The following is a 21,504-nucleotide window of genomic DNA, read 5'->3' as shown; positions in this document are numbered from 1 at the left end:
ATACTCCTAGATCCTTTGGGGTAGTCTATGAAGTAAAATCAAAGGGGGTAAATTAAAGTTCCCCTAAAATAATTCTGGAATCAATAAACAGTAATAATTTACCTATGATGTGTGGCATTAGATATGGGCTACAAGAGGGGTCTTATTCTTGATAAGAGGAAGGGGTTCTAAAGTTGGCAACTTCCTATATAAGATATGTTGAAGGAGCAGATGAGGTTAGTTTTTTGGGGGGCCATCTCTTGCATCCTACATCATAATGAAAACAATCTTACTGGATGGATCACATGTACCCGAGCGGATGGCAAGATAGAACACCTCTCTTTTTTAACTTTTCTTATGGCCCTTTGCTAGAAAGAGCTTTTTTTCTATGTTTCTAAATCTTGAATGCTCCTCTGAGTAAGCAGAGGTCAAGAAAAATGCTTTTCAAGATTTCTATGCAGGCGTCAGAGGATACTCTGACATCTGCATAGAAATCTTGCATATCCATAAAGGGAAATTATACCCAAATGTTGAATCACTTGAAAGTGAGGAAGCAAATCTGTAAAAAGCTGACTAGAAAATATCACATTAATATAACCAATCAGGATGCTAGTCCTGGGACTTGCAAGGGAGCATGCACAGTCATGTTATCTCCCTCCTCAATCTAAAGAAATTTACTATGAAATCTCGTGAGAATTCAGCTTTTTCCGACTTGCAACAGACAGTAGCTGAAGAATAACTGTTAACAGAGCACTTGCTCTTGTGAGATAAAGAAAATTTGAGGTAAAATATCTTCCTTTTTTTAAATAGAGATGCAACAGTGATGTTTTGTCAATATCTTTATTATTTCACTACCTTTGACAGAGTTGAGGATTTTGTCTTCATTTTCTTCATCTGAACCTTCAATGTCCTGTATGATCATCCTCTTTCCTTTCCTTGGTGCAATATGTTCCGTATTCTGCAGCAGTTCATTAATCTCATCCAGTGTCTTCTGTTAAATATACAAAATAGGAGAATTGGGATCAAGAATTCATACATCAAGAGAAGCATTCTATTCATTCTCAGGTTAACAGAAAACTATCAGTGTTTTTTTACGCAAAATGTACGGGCTGACTTCATAGATAGATACAAAATGATAGGTTTTAATCCAGCACCCTAAAATTCTATCATTACTCAATCTGGCAAAAGGTCTACAACTGCATGTCACCAGCAGATGCATTATGCTTTTTGCTGTCAACTTTCTCAGTTTAAGCACATTTTGTATGAAAACCTTTTTGCAATATGGTCATTTGGAAGTGCCAAAAGAGCACTTTTTAAACAATATCAAGTAAACCAAATAATATAATGTATTTCTTTTTCTTTACAATTATTGAATTTCAAATCTCCTTTAAAGGGATATCAAACCCAAAAAATTCCTTTTGTGAATTTTTAAAAAAAAAAAAGTTTCCAATTTGTTGAAGAGATTCCTAGATAGCTGTTCGGAGCACTACATTGTAGGAAATAGTGCTGTCATCTTTTGCTCTTGCAAATGGATAATATTCTTACAAAACTGCTGTCTTATTGTGCTCCAAACACATGGATGCTCCTGAGCTTACATCCCAGATTTTCAACAAAAGATAATAAGTGAACAAAGAAAATTTGCTAATAGAAGTAAACTAGAACGAGGTTTAAAATTGCATGCTCTTTCTAAATCATACAATAAAAATTTGGGATTTTATGTCCCTTTCCTGTGATTGTACTGCTTATCTTTCATGATTCAGGAGCATACAATTTCAAACAGCTTCTCAATTTGCTACTATTTTCCATTATCATGAAAGAAAATTGTTGAGTTACACGTCCCTTTAACAGAATCGCAGACAAAACAGCCGGTAAGAAGCATGATTTCAGATATTTGAAAATACAAAAAAAAAATCTGTCTTAGTTTAGTTACTTTTTAAGGGATATGAAAACCAAACATGTTCTTTTGTGATTCAGACAGAGCATACAATTTTATAAAAAAAGTTTCCAATTGACTTCTATTATCAAATTTGCTTCAATTCTATGGTATTCTTTGTTGAAGAGGAATATAGGTAGGTATCTGGAGCACTAAATGGCCAACACAGTTATATTAAGTTTTACCTCTGTGATTACCTTGTATCTAAGCCTCTGCAGACTGTCCCCTTATCTCAGTGCTTTTGACAGACATGCAGTTTATCCAATCAGTGCAGACTCCTAAATAACTCCACGGTAGTGAGCACAATGTTATCTATGTGACACACATGAACTAGTACTATCTAACTGTGAAAAACTTTCAAAATGAAATCAGTTTGAGCCTACCTAGGTTTAGCTTTTCAAAAATACCACCAAGGGAACAAAGCAAATGTAATGATAAAAGTCAATTGGAAAGTTGATTAAAATTTCATGCCCTATCTGAATCATGAAAGTTTAACTTTGACTAGACTGTCCCTTTAAAGGACTTTGAAAGAATGGCAGGCTTGGAATCAGGATATTCTTATAAAGCTATCATCCACTAAACTTCAAAGAACTATCAAATTACTTTGTCTATACTATTCCTAAAACAAAAAACATCCAGAATTAGAGCCCCTAGAACCTTCGTAAAATTCTTGGAACAGTAGCTGGGTCAAAGGGAAGTGCAATGAACTGGAAGAGCTGGTCCAGGAGCCTAAACCTGATGAACTGGAAGTGTTCCCTGAGGATTGGAAGGTGAAGGAATGCCTCCTTCAGATCTATAGTGGTCAAAAACTGCCCTTCCCGAATTAAGGGAAGGATGGACCTTATTGTCTCCATCTTGACGAGGGGACATATAGAAATTTGTTTAAGCACTTTAGGTCCAGAACTGGATGGAAAGATCCCTCCTTCATTTCGGACCACGAAAATGTTTGAATAGTATCCCAAACCTCTCTCTTCGATAGGCACTGGGACAAAGACTCCAAAAGAGGACAGATCCCTTACACACTCCAGAAAGGCTTTCCTCTTTCCTAGTCTTGAGGACAGGTTGAGAGGATGAGATTTGAAACCTATCTTGCAACTCTGAGCTATTGACCTCCAGCACACAAGGATCCTGCATGTCCCTGAACGAAGCCTCTGAAAGAGCAACAGACTGCCCCTACACAATCCAAACAGGACCGTGGGCTGCCCCTTCATGCAGACAGACTCGGCAGGCTTCTTGCTCTGCTTGGATTCTTTCCAGGACTGAGCCGGCTTGCTCTTGTATAGCGGAGGTCTCTGGGCTTTTATCAGAACTAAAGGAACAAAAATATGAACTTTGTCCCTTAGAATTGTTCTCCTTATCTTACATTATGAAGGCACCCTTGGATCCTGAAACCTTGGAGATAGTCAAACAAACTCTTTCCCTTAAAGGAGAGGGAAAGAGACTAGATTTAGAAGTTATCTGTCAGAGTGCCTCACGGGCCTCAACAAAAACCTGAAATCTTAGCCATAGGCTAATTAATCTGTGCAATAACAGCACAGATACAAGAATTAGTAGCCAAGAAGGCTGTAATTCTTTCCTGAAAAATGTCGGAGACCCTCCACCTTGAACATTTTCACGAAGGAGACGCCCCAAAAGGTAGCCACTCCAGGAACTGCGGCAACAAACGTCGCCCGTAAAAGCAAATATCCCATAGGTTGAAAATCCTTTTTAACAGAGTGTCCATCCTTATATCCGGCAGCTCTATGAACAATGAACTATCCTCACACGGGCTAGCATTACGTGTGGCAAGCATAAATTAGCGCCAACCAAGTAGAGATGGGAAAAAGAGAACCCACCCCCATAGAGAGCCCGGAATCGGGATCCTTAAAAAGCAGACAACGGGAAGAGGAATCTAACCCTGTTCCACTCGTCCTTAATAATGATTGCCATCAAATTTAGGACCCAGAGGTTCGACTGGCAGCTCGGCCTTTGGAACCTCAAAAGTAGTCAAAAAACTTCCTTTAGTAGAAAGCGTAAACGTTCTGTCCTAAATCTAAAAACTGGATCCTCCACAGGCGGAGGATTATAGGCAGCAGACTCTAACCCTGAAAGTTCATACTCGGAAGTTTCAGAGAGAAACTCATCCTCGGATAACCGATTGGATATATCCGGCAAATTACATGATGCCACCTGGGCAGGAGTGCAAGATTAAACCTTTCGCTTGCGCTTAGCAGTGCGAGGGAAAGCACTAATGGGCGCAGACACCGCCGTATGAAGCTGCATAGTAACGTCTGGTGAAAAAAGGCCCCCTCCAGATGGAGGATTAGCAGTGCAATGGGAAGCTGCATGTGTATACCAGATGCATGTAGGGTGTGCACCTCACTGGACGAGTACTCCTCAGAGGTGGGCGGCTCAGTGTTATTAAACATTTCAACCTTATTTGATATAATCCCCTTATCAAGGCATATGGAACATAATTGAGAGGGTGCATATTACAGAGCTGCCTCACGATATAAACAGGCATTACTCTTTGAAATAGAGGGAGAGCCCTCTAACGAATCAGAATCCTCCATAGCTAAAGTACGATATGCGGAGGACTACAGAAAAACAAACAAACTATTTTAAATAAAAAAATCTGCACCTTTATACCAATGGCTGGGGCACCCACCACCTACTATGACCCAGACAGAACAGAGATAAAAATCCTCTCTAGTAGTAACTCGGCCAAGAGAAAGGAAATGGAAGCCTCAACCATTCCGGTCACATGGTGCGCAATACAGGACCGTCCCTGCTATGAGAAAAAGTGTGCCAAGCTTTAAGCTGCACAACCTTCAAAGTGAAAGTGAAACCTGTATGTTCCATCTCAGCCTATGAGCCCATAAACATTTTACACAAAAAGCAGCATAAAATCAAATAAAGCATATATGATTAAGCCCAACTGTTCATATTCCTCCTCAGGAGATATTAACCCTTGACTCCATACACTGTGACCCTGTTTTCTAGCGTTTGCAATATGTGTAAAAAATTCAAAGATCTATGTCGTGGAACAGTAACACGGTCCTTCAAGTTTAACAGATTGTAGCAGCGCTTCTGACATAGACTTGAGTGAATAAAGCAGGCAGCGAAACTCGTCAACGCTGACTGCTTAAAGAGCTGTTAATATGATTCTGAATGGTTTCTCAGAAAGAATCTCCCTGCATCTCCAGACTCTAACTTTCATCAATGCTCTCACTGAGAGGCTGACAAGACTACTTAAAACTCCAGTTCCATCTTGAAGAGTACTACCCTCAATAAGAGACTACTCTGAAATCTTCCGACACTTCTCTGCCAACCTCCCGTGATGAAAGGCAAAGAATAATTGGGGGATGAGGAAAGTGGGGGAGGTATTTAAGCCTTTGGCTGGGGTGTCTTTGCCTCTGCCTGGTGGCCAGGTTCAGTATTTCCCACAAGTAATGAATGCAGCTGTGAACTCTCTTTGTATTAAGAAGGTAAATGGATAATCTACAAAACATTTATGCAAAGAAAAATCTAGCGTATAATGTCCCTTTAAGCCATAAAGCTCTACCATACCATTGCAGATTTGAGAATTAAATCCCTAAAGCATCCAAGCCGGCGGTAGAAAGGGAAAGCCTAACAATTAAAACGCCTTTCTATAGTATATTTCAGATGTACTGTCCTTCAGAAAAAAGAGTAAGATGGATACAGACATATATATATATACATATATATATATATATATATATATATATATATATACATACATACACACACATATATACATACACACAGGTGGCCCTCGGTTTACAACGGTTCAATTTGCACCGTTTCAGAATAACAACCTTTTTTTCAGTCATGTGACTGCTATTGAAAAGCATTGAAAAAGCAGTGCATTGATTAAAATAGCCAGTAGGTGGAGCTGTCCTCTTGTGTTGCTGTAAAGATATGCAAGCCAAGCACGCAAGCAGGCTGAAATTAATTAGTGTAGCTAGCTAGACCTGAGCTATCAAGGAGTTTTCAAAGGAACAATATCTTCCTGTCTATAAATCAGCCCAGATTGGAATGCATAGAAAGAACTGTTTGCAAAAAATGCAAGTAAAGTCTGTGTTGTGTGATTATTTTATTAGGTTTATAATGCTGTTTAGCAAATGTTTTTGTTCATTTAACTTAGTTTAATTATATATTCTGTGTTGTTTGATTATTTTATTAGGTTTATAATGCTGTTTAGCATTTAAAGTCTTCATTTCAAAGCTTTAAAAATAATGTATTAGGTGTTACTTATGACAATTTTGAGAGGGGCCTGGAACCTAACTCCCTCACTTCCCATTGACTTACATTATAAACTGGGTTTCAATTTTAATCGGTTTTGATTTACAACCATTCCTTCTGGAACCTAACCCCGGCGTAAAACTGAGGGCTACATATATATATATATATATATATATATATATATATATATATATATATATATATATATATATATATATATATATATATATATATACACACACACACACAGTATCCCACAAAAGTGAGTACACCCCTCACATTTTTGTAATTATTTTATTATATCTTTTCATGTGAGAACACTGAAGAAATGTAAAGTAGTGAGTGTACAGCCTCTATAACAGTGTACATTTGCTTTCCCCTCTAAATAACTCAACACACAGCCATTAATGTCTAAACCGTTGGCAACAAAAGTGAGTACACCCCTAAGTGGAAATGTCCAAATTGGGCCCAATTAGCCATTTTTCCTCCCCGATGTCATGTGACTCGTTAGTGTTACAAGGTCTCAGGTGTGAATGGGGAGCAGGTGTGTTAAATTTGGTGTTATCGCTCTCACACTCTCTCATACTGGTCACTGGAAGTTCAACATGGCACCTCATAGCAAAGAACTGAGGATCTGAAGAAAATTTTTTTTTTGCTCTACATAAAGATGGCCTAGGCTATAAAAAGATTGCCAAGACCCTGAAACTGAGCTGCAGCACGGTGGACAAGACCATACAGCGGTTTCACAGGACAGGTTCCACTCAGAACAGGCCTAGCCATGGTCGACCAAAGAAGTTGAGCGCACATGCTCAGCATCATATCCAGAGGTTCTCTTTGGGAAACAGACGTATGAGTGCTGCCAGCATTGCTGCAGAGGTTGAAGGGGTTGGGGGTGAGGCTGTCAGTGTGCAGACCATACACCGCACACTGCATCAAATTGGTCTGCATGGCTGTCGTCCCAGAAGGAAGCCTCTTCTAAAGATGATGCACAAGAAAGCTTGCAAACAGTTTGCTGAAGACAAGCAGACTAAGGACATGGATAACTGGAACCATGTCCTGTGGTCCGATGAGACCAAGATAAACTCATTTGGTTCAGATAGTGTCAAGTGTGTGTGGTGGCAACCAGGTGAGAAGTACAAAGACAAGTGTGTCTTGCCTACAGTCAAGCATGGTGGTGGGAGTGTCATGGTCTGGACCTGCATGAGTGCTGGTGGCACTGGGGAGCTACATTTCATTGAGTGAACCATGAATGCCAACATGTACTTTGACCACTGTCTTGTTAAGAAGCTGAGGGTAAAGGTGATGGACTGGCCAAACATGTCTCCAGATCTAAACCCTATTGAGCATCTGTGGGGCATCCTCAAACGGAAGGTGGGGGAGAGCAAGGTCTCTTACATCCACCAGCTCCATAATTTTGTCATGGAGGAGTGGAAGAGGACTCCAGTGGCAACTGTGAAGCTCTGGTAAACTCCATGCTCAAGAGGGTTAAGGCCCTTACATTTTTGTAAATATTTTATTATATCTTTTCATGTGACAACACTGAAGAAATTACACTTTGCTACAATGTAAAATAGTGAGTGTACAGCCTGTATAACAGTGTACATTTGCTGTCCCCTCAAAATAACTCAACACACAGCCATTAATGTCTAAACAGTTGGCAACAAAAGTGAGTACACCCCTAAGTGGAAATGTCCAAATTGAGCCCAATTAGCCATTATCCCTCCCTGGTGTCATGTGACTCGTTTGTGATACAAGGTCACAGGTGTGAATGGGGAGCAGGTGTGTTAAATTTGGTGTTATCGCTCTCACACTCTCTCATACTGGTCACTGGAAGTTCAACATGGTACCTCATGGCAGAGAACTCTTTGAGGATCTGAAAAAAAGAATAGTTGCTCTACATAAAGATGGCCTAGGCTATAAGAAGATTGCCAAGACCCTGAAACTGAGCTGCAGCATGGTGGGCAAGACCATAAAGCGGTTTTACAGGACAGGTTACACTCAGAACAGGCCTCACTATGGTCGACCAAAGTAGTTGCGTGCACGTGCTCAGCATCATAGCCAGAGGTTGTCTTTGGGAAATAGACATATGAGTGCTGCCAGCATTGCTGCAGATGTTGAAGGGGTGGGGGGTCAGCCTGTCATTGCTCAGACCATACGCCGCACACTGCATCAAATTGGTCTGCATGGCTGTCGTCCCAGAAGGAAGCCTCTTCTAAAGATGATGCACAAGAAAGCATGCAAACAGTTTGTTGAAGACAGACTAAGGACATGGATTACTGGAACCATGTCCTATGGTCCGATGAGACCAAGATTAACTTATTTGGTTCAGATGGTGTCAAGCGTGTGTGGCAGCAACCAGGTGAGGAGTACAAAGACAAATGTGTCTTGCCTACAGTCAAGCATGGTGGTGAGAGTGTCATAGTCTGGGCCTGCATGAGTGCTGCCGGCACTGGGTAGCTACAGTTCATTGAGGGAAAAATGAATGCCAACATGTACTGTGACATACTGAAGCAGAGCATGATCCCCTCCCTTCGGAGACTGGGCCGCAGGGCACTATTCCAACATAACGACCCCAAACACACGTCCAAGATAACCACTGCCTTGCTAAATAAGTTAAGGGTAAAGGTGATAGACTGGCCAAGCATGTCTCCAGACCTAAACCCTATTGAGCATCTGTGGGGCATCTTAAAATGGAAGGTGGGGGAGCACAAGATCTCTAACATCCACCAGCTCCGTGATGTTGTCATGGAGGAGTGGAAGAGGACTCCAGTGGCAACCTGTGAAACTCTGGTGAACTCCATGCCCAAGAGGGTTAAGGCAGTGCTGGAAAATAATGGTGGCAAAACAAAATATTGACACTTTTGGCCCAATTCGGACATTTCCACTTAGGGGTGTACTCACCTTTGTTGCCAACGGTTTAGAAATTAATGGCTGTGTGTTGAGTTATTTTGAGGGGACAGCAAATTTACACTGTTATACAGGCTGTACACACTCACTACTTTAGCAAACTGATTTCTTCAGTGTTGTCACATGAAAAGATATAATAAAATATTTACAAAAATGTGAGGGGTGTATATAGGTAGCCCTCAGTTTACGCCGGGGTTAGGTTCCAGGAGGAATGGTTGTAAATCGAAACCATTGTAAATTGAAACCCAGTTTATAACGTAAGTCAATGGGAAGTGAGGGAGTTAGGTTCCAGGCCCCTCTCAAAACTGACATAAGTAACACCTAATACATTATTTTTAAAGCTCTGAAATGAACTTTAAATGCTAAACAGCATTATAAACCTAATAATATAGATTGTATCATCATCAAACTAAGTTTAATGAACAAAAACATTTGCTAACAGCACCTAATAAAATAATCACACAACAGACTGCATCATCATCAAACTAAGTTTAATGAACAAAAACGTTTTTACTTGCATTTTTCTGCAATCAGTTCTCTGCATTGTTAGCATGTTAGATAATATTGGGTTTCACCTATTCTATGCATTTCAATCTGCAGTGATTAATAGGCAGTTATCAACCTTCACCTCAAGCAGCTGGACAGGAAGATAATAGGGAAGTGGCTGCTCGATAGCTAATGTCTGTTCTGTGTACACAGATGAATTTCAGAACTGTTAAGTTCTTTGGGACCACAAAAAGGTTGCAATAGTACCCTAGACCCCTCTCTGCTAGGGCTACTGGTACGATAACCCCAAGAGAGGCGAGATCTCTCACACACCTTAGAAAGGCCTCTCTCTTCTCTGGTCTTGACGATTGTTTGACAGGAGGAATCTTCCCTCTGGCAGATGGGATCTGAACCCTATCCTGTAGCCCTGAGAGACAACTTCTAGAACCCATGGGTCCTGAACGTCCTGCAACCATGTGTCTGAGAATTAAGATAATCTGCCCCCTACGTGATCTGGAGACCGGTCGGGGGCTGCCCCTTCATGCCGATTTAGTCTCGGCGGGCTTCCAATAATGAGCCGGCCTCCAAGATCCCTTGGACTGGTCCACTTTCGCGGCGGGTTGCTGCTGCTGGGCCTTGTCCGCACGAAAAGTAGATCCCTTGGGCTTAGCATTTTCCTTGTCTCCCGAAAACGTGGATATGATCGAATCCAATCCTGGACCAAACAGGATCTTACCTTGAAAAGGCAGGGACAACAGCCTTGACTTGGAGGTCATGTCCGCAGACCAAAATTTTAGCCACAGAGCTCTGCGTGCTAAATCCGAAAAACCTGACACCTTAGCACTCAGGCGAATCATTTGCATATTGGCATCACAGATGAAAGAATTGGCGACCTTCAGCGCCTTAATCTTCTCCTGTATCTTGTCGATGGAAGTCTCCCCTTCGACCATATCACACAGGGATTCACACCAATATGTTGCAGCTCCGACGACCGCCACAACGGCCGCTGCAGGCTGAAAAACAAACCCTGTGTGCTGAAACATCTTTCTCAACATGTTTTCCAGCTTTTTATCCATGGGCTCTTTAAACGACAAACTATCCTTGAGAGGAATAGTTGTTCCGCTTCGCGAGCGTAGAGATAGCCCCATCCACCTTGGGAATGGTCCCCTACAGCTCAAGAAGAAGAAGGGGAAAAGGGTGACCCCAATCGCTCCCATTCATTCTTAATAATATTTGCCATCTTAACGAGAACCGGGAAAGTCTGAGGCACCACCCTGTTCTCGTACACCTTGTCAAATTTAGGAATCGCAGGTTCCTCTGGGATCTTAGGTTCCGGAACCTCCAGAGTAGCAAGTACCTGTCGCAGCAGAAAACGCAAATTTTCCATCCTAAACCTATAATCAGGCTCCTCCGCAGCAGGAGGCTTAGATGACATGGCCTACGACCCAGAATGGGCCTCGCCCTCGTATAGAGCCTCTGGATCTGCCATTGGCAAGGACAAACCCTGGGTCGAGCCGCCATGATACACCCTACGCTTGCGCTTAGCAGAACGTGGTAAGGCATGGATCACTTTAGAAACCGCCAATTCCAGTTGGTCCGCAAAGTCTGACGGCCAATGAATCTCTCCCAAAGGAGTAACGGTTGGATCCCGGGGCGCTGCATGTGCAATCGGAGATGAAAGTAGGGAACGCACCTCAAGGGACGAAGAACCTTCAGAGGTGGACGGCTCAGTAACACTAGACATCCGTTTACATTTAGATGTTGTAACTTTATCAAGGCATGTGGAACATAGTTGAGCAGGCTGATCTACCAGAACCTCCTCACAATAAACACAGGAATGAGACTTTGTTAAGGAGGGAGAGCCCTCTAACGTGCCAGAGTCCTCCATCGCTTGCGTCTATGGGAAGACTAGCTTATTTAACAAAAAGGAACCTTTATACCACCACTCACCACCTCCTAGGACCCGGACTACAGAAACCGCTATGTCTCCTGCGCCACAGATCAACAGAGGATAGACACACCCCGTCACGTGGAATGGCTGGCAGGACCGCCCCTGCACTAGGGAAAAACGCGCCAAAAATGGTTGCGCAAGATTCCCGCAAGTCTCCAGAAAGTTATACACATTGCCAGAGCCTCATCTCGCACATAACGCTGACACAAACAAAATCATGTATAAACTCCCCCTGTTCAATAATCCCCCTTCCAAGAATATTAACCCTTGATTCTATAAAGATAAAAAGGAACCACACTGTGACCCTGTCTTCTAGGTTATCATCATTATCATCAATAATAAAAATGAAACGATCTTACCAGAATCTACGCTGTGGAACAGGAACACGGCCCTTCAAGTGTGACAGGTTAGTAGCGTTGCTCCTGACATGGACTTGAGTGAAGAAAGCAGGCAGCGAAACTCGTTAATGCTGATTGCTTATGGAGCTGTTAACATGAGTTGGGATGGTTTTCGCAGAAAGACTCTCCCTGCATCTCCGGACTCTAACTTTTGCCCAGGCCCTCCCTGAGAGATTGACAGGACTACTTAAAACTCCAGTCTCACTGCAAAGAGAATAACCCTCCATCCGAGACTACTCTGAAACTCTGCCACTCCTCTGCCATCCTCCTGTGACGAAAGGCAAAGAATGACTGGGGGATGAGGGAAGTCGGAGGTATTTAAGCCTTTGGCTGGGGTGTCTTTGCCTCCTCCTGGTGGCCAGGTTCTTAATTCCCAATAGTAATGAATGAAGCCGTGGACTCTCCTCCCCTTTAGGTGGAAAAATGCAATATCTACGAAGTGCAATATAGTGAAGCTCAATAAAACAAGGTATGCATGTATGTTATGAAAAACAGAATTTATGTTTACCTGATAAATTACTTTCTCCAACGGTGTGTCCGGTCCACGGCGTCATCCTTACTTGTGGGATATTCTCCTCCCCAACAGGAAATGGCAAAGAGCCCAGCAAAGCTGGTCACATGATCCCTCCTAGGCTCCGCCTTCCCCAGTCATTCGACCGACGTAAAGGAGGAATATTTGCATAGGAGAAACCATATGATACCGTGGTGACTGTAGTTAAAGAAAATAAATTATCAGACCTGATTAAAAAACCAGGGCGGGCCGTGGACCGGACACACCGTTGGAGAAAGTAATTTATCAGGTAAACATAAATTCTGTTTTCTCCAACATAGGTGTGTCCGGTCCACGGCGTCATCCTTACTTGTGGGAACCAATACCAAAGCTTTAGGACACGGATGAAGGGAGGGAGCAAATCAGGTCACCTAGATGGAAGGCACCACGGCTTGCAAAACCTTTCTCCCAAAAATAGCCTCAGAAGAAGCAAAAGTATCAAACTTGTAAAATTTAGTAAAAGTGTGCAGTGAAGACCAAGTCGCTGCCTTACATATCTGATCAACAGAAGCCTCGTTCTTGAAGGCCCATGTGGAAGCCACAGCCCTAGTGGAATGAGCTGTGATTCTGTCAGGAGGCTGCCGTCCGGCAGTCTCGTAAGCCAAACTGATGATGCTTTTAATCCAAAAAGAGACAGAGGTAGAAGTTGCTTTTTGACCTCTCCTTTTACCAGAATAAACAACAAACAAGGAAGATGTTTGTCTAAAATCCTTTGTAGCATCTAAATAGAATTTTAGAGCACGAACAACATCCAAATTGTGCAACAAACGTTCCTTCTTTGAAACTGGATTCGGACACAAAGAAGGCACGACTATCTCCTGGTTAATGTTTTTGTTAGAAACAACTTTCGGAAGAAAACCAGGTTTAGTACGTAAAACCACCTTATCTGCATGGAACACCAGATAAGGAGGAAAACACTGCAGAGCAGATAATTCTGAAACTCTTCTAGCAGAAGAAATTGCAACCAAAAACAAAACTTTCCAAGATAATAACTTAATATCAACGGAATGTAAGGGTTCAAACGGAACCCCCTGAAGAACTGAAAGAACTAAATTGAGACTCCAAGGAGGAGTCAAAGGTTTGTAAACAGGCTTGATTCTAACCAGAGCCTGAACAAAGGCTTGAACATCTGGCACAGCTGCTAGCTTTTTGTGAAGTAGCACAGACAAGGCAGAAATCTGTCCCTTCAAGGAACTTGCAGATAATCCTTTCTCCAAACCTTCTTGAAGAAAGGATAGAATCTTAGGAATTTTTACCTTGTCCCAAGGGAATCCTTTAGATTCACACCAACAGATATATTTTTTCCATATTTTGTGGTAAATTTTTCTAGTTACAGGCTTTCTGGCCTGAACAAGAGTATCAATGACAGAATCTGAGAATCCTCGCTTTGATAAGATCAAGCGTTCAATCTCCAAGCAGTCAGTTGGAGTGAGACCAGATTCGGATGTTCGAACGGACCCTGAACAAGAAGGTCTCGTCTCAAAGGTAGCTTCCATGGTGGAGCCGATGACATATTCACCAGGTCTGCATACCAATTCCTGCGTGGCCACGCAGGAGCTATCAAGATCACCGATGCCCTCTCCTGATTGATCCTGGCTACCAGCCTGGGGATGAGAGGAAACGGCGGGAATACATAAGCTAGTTTGAATGTCCAAGGTGCTACTAGTGCATCTACTAGAGTCGCCTTGGGATCCCTGGATCTGGACCCGTAGCACGGAACCTTGAAGTTCTGACGAGAGGCCATCAGATCCATGTCTGGAATGCCCCACAGTTGAGTAATTTGGGCAAAGATTTCCGGATGGAGTTCCCACTCCCCCGGATGAAATGTCTGACGACTCAGAAAATCCGCTTCCCAATTTTCCACTCCTGGGATGTGGATTGCAGACAGGTGGCAGGAGTGAGTCTCCGCCCATTGAATGATTTTGGTCACTTCTTCCATCGCCAGGGAACTCCTTGTTCCTCCCTGATGGTTGATGTATGCAACAGTTGTCATGTTGTCTGATTGAAACCGTATGAACTTGGCCTTTGCTAGCTGAGGCCAAGCCTTGAGAGCATTGAATATCGCTCTCAGTTCCAGAATATTTATCGGAAGAAGAGATTCTTCCCGAGACCAAAGACCCTGAGCTTTCAGGGGTCCCCAGACCGCGCCCCAGCCCACCAGACTGGCGTCGGTCGTGACAATGACCCACTCTGGTCTGCGGAAGCTCATCCCCTGTGACAGGTTGTCCAGGGACAGCCACCAACGGAGTGAATCTCTGGTCCTCTGATTTACTTGTATCGTCGGAGACAAGTCTGTATAGTCCCCATTCCACTGACTGAGCATGCACAGTTGTAATGGTCTTAGATGAATGCGCGCAAAAGGAACTATGTCCATTGCCGCTACCATCAAACCTATTACTTCCATGCACTGCGCTATGGAAGGAAGAGGAACAGAATGAAGCATTTGACAAGAGTTCAGAAGTTTTGTCTTTCTGGCCTCTGTCAGAAAAATCCTCATTTCTAAGGAGTCTATTATTGTTCCCAAGAAGGGAACCCTTGTTGACGGAGATAGAGAACTCTTTTCTACGTTCACTTTCCATCCGTGAGATCTGAGAAAGGCCAGGACAATGTCCGTGTGAGCCTTTGCTTGAGGAAGGGACGACGCTTGAATCAGAATGTCGTCCAAGTAAGGTACTACTGCAATGCCCCTTGGTCTTAGCACCGCTAGAAGGGACCCTAGTACCTTTGTGAAAATCCTTGGAGCAGTGGCTAATCCGAACGGAAGTGCCACAAACTGGAAATGCTTGTCCAGGAATGCGAACCTTAGGAACCGATGATGTTCCTTGTGGATAGGAATATGTAGATACGCATCCTTTAAATCCACCGTTGTCATGAATTGACCTTCCTGGATGGAAGGAAGAATTGTTCGAATGGTTTCCATTTTGAACGATGGAACCTTGAGAAACTTGTTTAGGATCTTGAGATCTAAGATTGGTCTGAACGTTCCCTCTTTTTTGGGAACTACGAACAGATTGGAGTAGAACCCCATCCCTTGTTCTGCTAATGGAACAGGATGAATCACTCCCATTTTTAACAGGTCTTCTACACAATGCAAGAATGCCTGTTTTTTTATGTGGTCTGAAGACAATTGAGACCTGTGGAACCTCCCCCTTGGGGGAAGCCCCTTGAATTCCAGAAGATAACCTTGGGAGACTATTTCTAGCGCCCAAGGATCCAGAACATCTCTTGCCCAAGCCTGAGCGAAGAGAGAGAGTCTGCCCCCCACCAGATCCGGTCCCGGATCGGGGGCCAACATCTCATGCTGTCTTGGTAGCAGTGGCAGGTTTCTTGGCCTGCTTTCCTTTGTTCCAGCCTTGCATTGGTCTCCAGGCTGGTTTGGCTTGAGAAGTATTACCCTCCTGCTTAGAGGACGTAGCACCTGGGGCTGGTCCGTTTCTGCGAAAGGGACGAAAATTAGGTTTATTTTTGGCCTTGAAAGACCTATCCTGAGGAAGGGCGTGGCCCTTGCCCCCAGTGATATCAGAGATAATCTCTTTCAAGTCAGGGCCAAACAGTGTTTTCCCCTTGAAAGGAATGTTAAGCAATTTGTTCTTGGAAGACGCATCCGCTGACCAAGATTTTAACCAAAGCGCTCTGCGCGCCACAATAGCAAACCCAGAATTTTTCGCCGCTAACCTAGCCAATTGCAAAGTGGCGTCTAGGGTGAAAGAATTAGCCAATTTGAGAGCACGAATTCTGTCCATAATCTCCTCATAAGAAGAAGAATTATTAGTGATCGCCTTTTCTAGCTCATCGAACCAGAAACACGCGGCTGTAGTGACAGGGACAATGCATGAAATTGGTTGTAGAAGGTAACCTTGCTGAACAAACATCTTTTTAAGCAAACCTTCTAATTTTTTATCCATAGGATCTTTGAAAGCACAACTATCTTCTATGGGTATAGTGGTGCGTTTGTTTAGAGTAGAAACCGCCCCCTCGACCTTGGGGACTGTCTGCCATAAGTCCTTTCTGGGGTCGACCATAGGAAACAATTTTTTAAATATGGGGGGAGGGACGAAAGGTATACCGGGCCTTTCCCATTCTTTATTTACAATGTCCGCCACCCGCTTGGGTATAGGAAAAGCTTCGGGGGGCCCCGGGACCTCTAGGAACTTGTCCATTTTACATAGTTTCTCTGGGATGACCAAATTCTCACAATCATCCAGAGTGGATAACACCTCCTTAAGCAGAGCGCGGAGATGTTCCAACTTAAATTTAAATGTAATCACATCAGGTTCAGCTTGTTGAGAAATTTTCCCTGAATCTGAAATTTCTCCCTCAGACAAAACCTCCCTGGCCCCCTCAGACTGGTGTAGGGGCCCTTCAGAAACAATATCATCAGCGTCCTCATGCTCTTCAGAATTTTCTAAAACAGAGCAGTAGCGCTTTCGCTGATAAGTGGGCATTTTGGCTAAAATGTTTTTGATAGAATTATCCATTACAGCCGTTAATTGTTGCATAGTAAGGAGTATTGGCGCGCTAGATGTACTAGGGGCCTCCTGTGTGGGCAAGACTGGTGTAGACGAAGGGGGGGATGATGCAGTACCATGCTTACTCCCCTCACTTGAGGAATCATCTTGGGCATCATTTTCTCTAAATTTTGTGTCACATAAATCACATCTATTTAAATGAGAAAGAACCTTGGCTTCCCCACATTCAGAACACAGTCTATCTGGTAGTTCAGACATGTTAAACAGGCATAAACTTGATAACAAAGTACAAAAAACGTTTTAAAATAAAACCGTTACTGTCACTTTAAATTTTAAACTGAACACACTTTATTACTGCAATTGCGAAAAAGTATGAAGGAATTGTTCAAAATTCACCAAAATTTCACCACAGTGTCTTAAAGCCTTAAAAGTATTGCACACCAAATTTGGAAGCTTTAACCCTTAAAATAACGGAACCGGAGCCGTTTTTATATTTAACCCCTTTACAGTCCCTGGTATCTGCTTTGCTGAGACCCAACCAAGCCCAAAGGGGAATACGATACCAAATGACGCCTTCAGAAAGTCTTTTCTATGTATCAGAGCTCCTCACACATGCATCTGCATGTCATGCTTCTCAAAAACAAGTGCGCAATACAGGCGCGAAAATGAGACTCTGCCTATGATTAGGGAAAGCCCCTAGAGAATAAGGTGTCCAATACAGTGCCTGCCGGTTATTTTACAAAATTCCCAAGATTAAAATAATTCCTCAAGGCTATGGAGTATAAAATATGTTTATATATAAATCGATTTAGCCCAGAAAATGTCTACAGTCTTAAAAAGCCCTTGTGAAGCCCTTTTTTACTGTCTGTAATAAAAATGGCTTACCGGATCCCATAGGGAAAATGACAGCTTCCAGCATTACATCGTCTTGTTAGAATGTGTCATACCTCAAGCAGCAAAAGTCTGCTCACTGTTCCCCCAACTGAAGTTAATTCCTCTCAATAGTCCTGTGTGGAACAGCCATCGATTTTAGTAACGGTTGCTAAAATCATTTTCCTCTTACAAACAGAAATCTTCATCTCTTTTCTGTTTCAGAGTAAATAGTACATACCAGCACTATTTTAAAATAACAAACTCTTGATTGAATAATAAAAGCTACAGTTAAACACTAAAAAACTCTAAGCCATCTCCGTGGAGATGTTGCCTGTACAACGGCAAAGAGAATGACTGGGGAAGGCGGAGCCTAGGAGGGATCATGTGACCAGCTTTGCTGGGCTCTTTGCCATTTCCTGTTGGGGAGGAGAATATCCCACAAGTAAGGATGACGCCGTGGACCGGACACACCTATGTTGGAGAAACTAACTTTACACTTTCATAATTTTACCTAGCATATATTTAGGGTTTAATAAAAATTTTAATGCAACTTTTTTAACAGAAAGCCTATTTAACAGAAGCGACTAGGCCCTACTAGTAGTTCCTTAACATAATATTTCAAAACATTATCTTTACCTTTGCTGATGGATTGCCAGGTTCCTGATGCAGTACAATCTTTAGGTCTTCTGCTGCACTTTGGTAATTGCACAAGTTTTTGTATACAGTAGCGCGCCGTAAAAGAGCTAGTACAACAGAAGAAAAACGTATTACCTCCAACACTTAACAGTAACAGAACTCACGATTTATTAGGTGGGAAAAGTTTGACAAGTTGTGCAGACATTTAAAAATCTTTAAAAATAAAGATTAAAAGGAGATTTTTTTTTTGACAGATTTAGTTTTTCTCCCATTTTTTGGCCCTCCTGTATCATGTGACAAACATCAGCCAATCATAGACTAGTATACGTTTAACCCTGTGAGCTTGTGCACATACTTATTAGGATCTTGTTCCCCAGAAAATGTGAATATAAAAAAAGACTGTGCAAAATTTGATAATGGCAGTAAATTGGAAAGTGTCTTATCTGAATCATAAAAAAATATTTTGACTTTTATTGTCTTTTTAAATATAGAAAACAGAATTTATGCTTACCTGATAAATTACTTTCTCTTGTGGCGTATCCAGTCCACGGATTCATCCTTTACTTGTGGGATATTCTCCTTCCTAACAGGAAGTGGCAAAGAGAGCACACAGCAGAGCTGTCCATATAGCTCCCCCTCTAGCTCCACCCCCCAGTCATTCGACCGGAGGTTAGGAAGAAAAAGGAGAAACCATAGGGTGCAGTGGTGACTGTAGTTTAGACCAAAAACCTACCTAACTAAGAGCCAGGGTGGGCCGTGGACTGGATACACCACAAGAGAAAGTAATTTATCCGGTAAGCATAAATTCTGTTTTCTCTTGTAAGGTGTATCCAGTCCACGGATTCATCCCTTACTTGTGGGATACCAATACGAAAGCTTTAGGACACGGATGAAGGGAGGGAACAAGACAGGTACCTTAAACGGAAGGCACCACTGCTTGTAAAATCTTTCTCCCAAAAATAGCCCCCGAAGAAGCAAAAGTATCGAATTTGTAAAATTTGGAAAAAGTATGCAGCGAAGACCAAGTCGCTGCCTTACAAATCTGTTTAACAGAAGCCTCATTTTTAAAAGCCCATGTGGAAGCCACTGCTCTGGTAGAATGAGCAGTAATTGTTTCAGGAGGCTGCTGGCCAGCAGTCTCATAGGCCAGACGGATGATGCTTTTCAGCCAAAAGGAAAAAAAGAGGTAGCAGTCGCCTTCTGACCTCTCCTCTTACCAGAATAGATGACAAACAATGAAGCTGTTTGTCTGAAATCCTTAGTTGCTTGTAAATAGAACTTTAAAGCACGAACCACATCAAGATTGTGTAACAGACGTTCCTTCTTCGAAGAAGGATTAGGACACAGAGAAGGAACAACAATTTCCTGATTAATATTCTTATTAGACACAACCTTAGTAAGAAAACCGGGTTTGGTACGCAAAACCACCTTATCTGCGTGGAACACCAAGTAAGGTGAGTCACACTGTAAGGCAGATAACTCTGAAACTCTTCGAGCAGAAGAGATAGCTACCAAAAACAAAACTTTCCAAGATAAAAGTTTAATATCTATGGAATGTAAAGGTTCAAACGGAACCCCTTGCAGAACTGAAAGAACTAAATTCAGACTCCATGGCGGAACCACAGGTCTATAAACAGGCTTGATTCTGATTAAAGCCTGACTAAACGCTTGAACGTCTGGTACCTCTGCCAGATGTTTGTGTAAAAGAATAGACAAAGCAGATATCTGTCCTTTTAAGGAACTAGCTGATAATCCTTTCTCCAATCCTTCTTGGAGAAAGGACAATATCCTGGGAATTCTAATCTTACTCCATGAGTAACCCTTGGATTCGCACCAACAAAGATATTTTCGCCAAATCTTATGGTAGATTTTCCTGGTGACAGGTTTTCTAGCCTGAATCAGGGTATCGATGACCGACTCAGAGAAACCACGCTTAGATAGAATTAGGCGTTCAATCTCCAACCAGTCAGACACAGAGAAATTAGATTTGGATGTTTGAAAGGACCTTGAAGTAGAAGGTCCTGCCTCATTGGCAGAGTCCGTGGTGGAACGAATGACATGTCCACTAGGTCTGCATACCAAGTCCTGCGTGGCCACGCAGGTGCTATTAGAATCACTGATGCCCTCTCCTGCTTGATTCTGGCAACCAGACGAGGAAGGAGAAGAAACGGTGGAAACACATAGGCCAGATTGAAGGACCAAGGCGCTGCTAGAGCATCTATCAACACCGCCTGGGGATCCCGGGACCTGGACCCATAAAGAGGAAGTTTGGCATTCTGACGGGACGCCATCAGATCCAATTCTGGAGTGCCCCATAGCTGAGTCAGCTGGGCAAATACCTCCGGGTGGAGTTCCCACTCCCCTGGATGAAAAGTCTGACGACTTAGAAAATCCGCTTCACAGTTGTCTACTCCTGGGATGTGAATTGCTGAGAGGTGGCAAGAGTGATCCTCCGCCCACCTGATTATTTTGGTTACTTCCATCATTGCTAGGGGACTCCTTGTTCCCCCTTGATGGTTGATGTAAGCTACAGTCGTGATGTTGTCCGACTGAAATCTGATGAATTTGGCCGCAGCTAGCTTAGGCCATGCCTGAAGAGCATTGAATATCGCCCTCAGTTCCAGAATGTTTATCGGGAGAAGAGCTTCTTCCAGAGACCATAAGCCCTGAGCTTTCAGGTAGTCCCAGACTGCACCCCAGCCCAACAGACTGGCGTCGGTCGTTACGATGATCCACACTGGTCTGCGGAAACACATTGCCTGAGACAGGTGATCCTGAGACAAGCACCAGAGAAGAGAATCTCTGGTCCCCTGGTCCAACTGTATTTGAGGAGACAAATCTGCATAATCCCCATTCCACTGTTTGAGCATGCATAGTTGCAGTGCTCTGAGGTGTATCCGTGAAAAAGGGACTATGTCCATTGCCGCTACCATTAGTCCGATTGTCTCCATGCACTGAGCTACAGACGGCCGAGGAATGGAATGAAGAGCTCGGCAAGTAGTTAAGAGTTTTAACTTTCTGACCTCCATTTCTACCGAGTCTATCAGGGTTCCTAGGAATGGAACTCTTGTGAGGGG

General features: G+C 42.9%; 1 protein-coding gene across 1 annotated transcript in view; it reads right to left on the bottom strand.

Moving 5' to 3' along the window:
* The window catches only part of SPAG1 (sperm associated antigen 1), a 501,191-nt gene that overhangs the window by 287,482 nt on the left and 192,205 nt on the right, over positions 1-21,504 (bottom strand). Inside the window, exons 9-10 of the mRNA XM_053715918.1 lie at positions 18,428-18,534; positions 799-970 (exon numbers count right to left, since the gene is read on the bottom strand). Of these exons, the coding sequence (XP_053571893.1) occupies positions 799-970; positions 18,428-18,534 (279 nt within the window). The remainder of the gene's footprint in view (positions 1-798; positions 971-18,427; positions 18,535-21,504) is intronic.

The sequence above is a fragment of the Bombina bombina genome, chromosome 5 (genome assembly GCF_027579735.1).
Source record: "Bombina bombina isolate aBomBom1 chromosome 5, aBomBom1.pri, whole genome shotgun sequence".
Taxonomy (NCBI): domain Eukaryota; kingdom Metazoa; phylum Chordata; class Amphibia; order Anura; family Bombinatoridae; genus Bombina; species Bombina bombina.
Note: the sequence above shows the minus strand (reverse complement) of the source record. Positions and strands in the feature narration are given on the sequence as shown.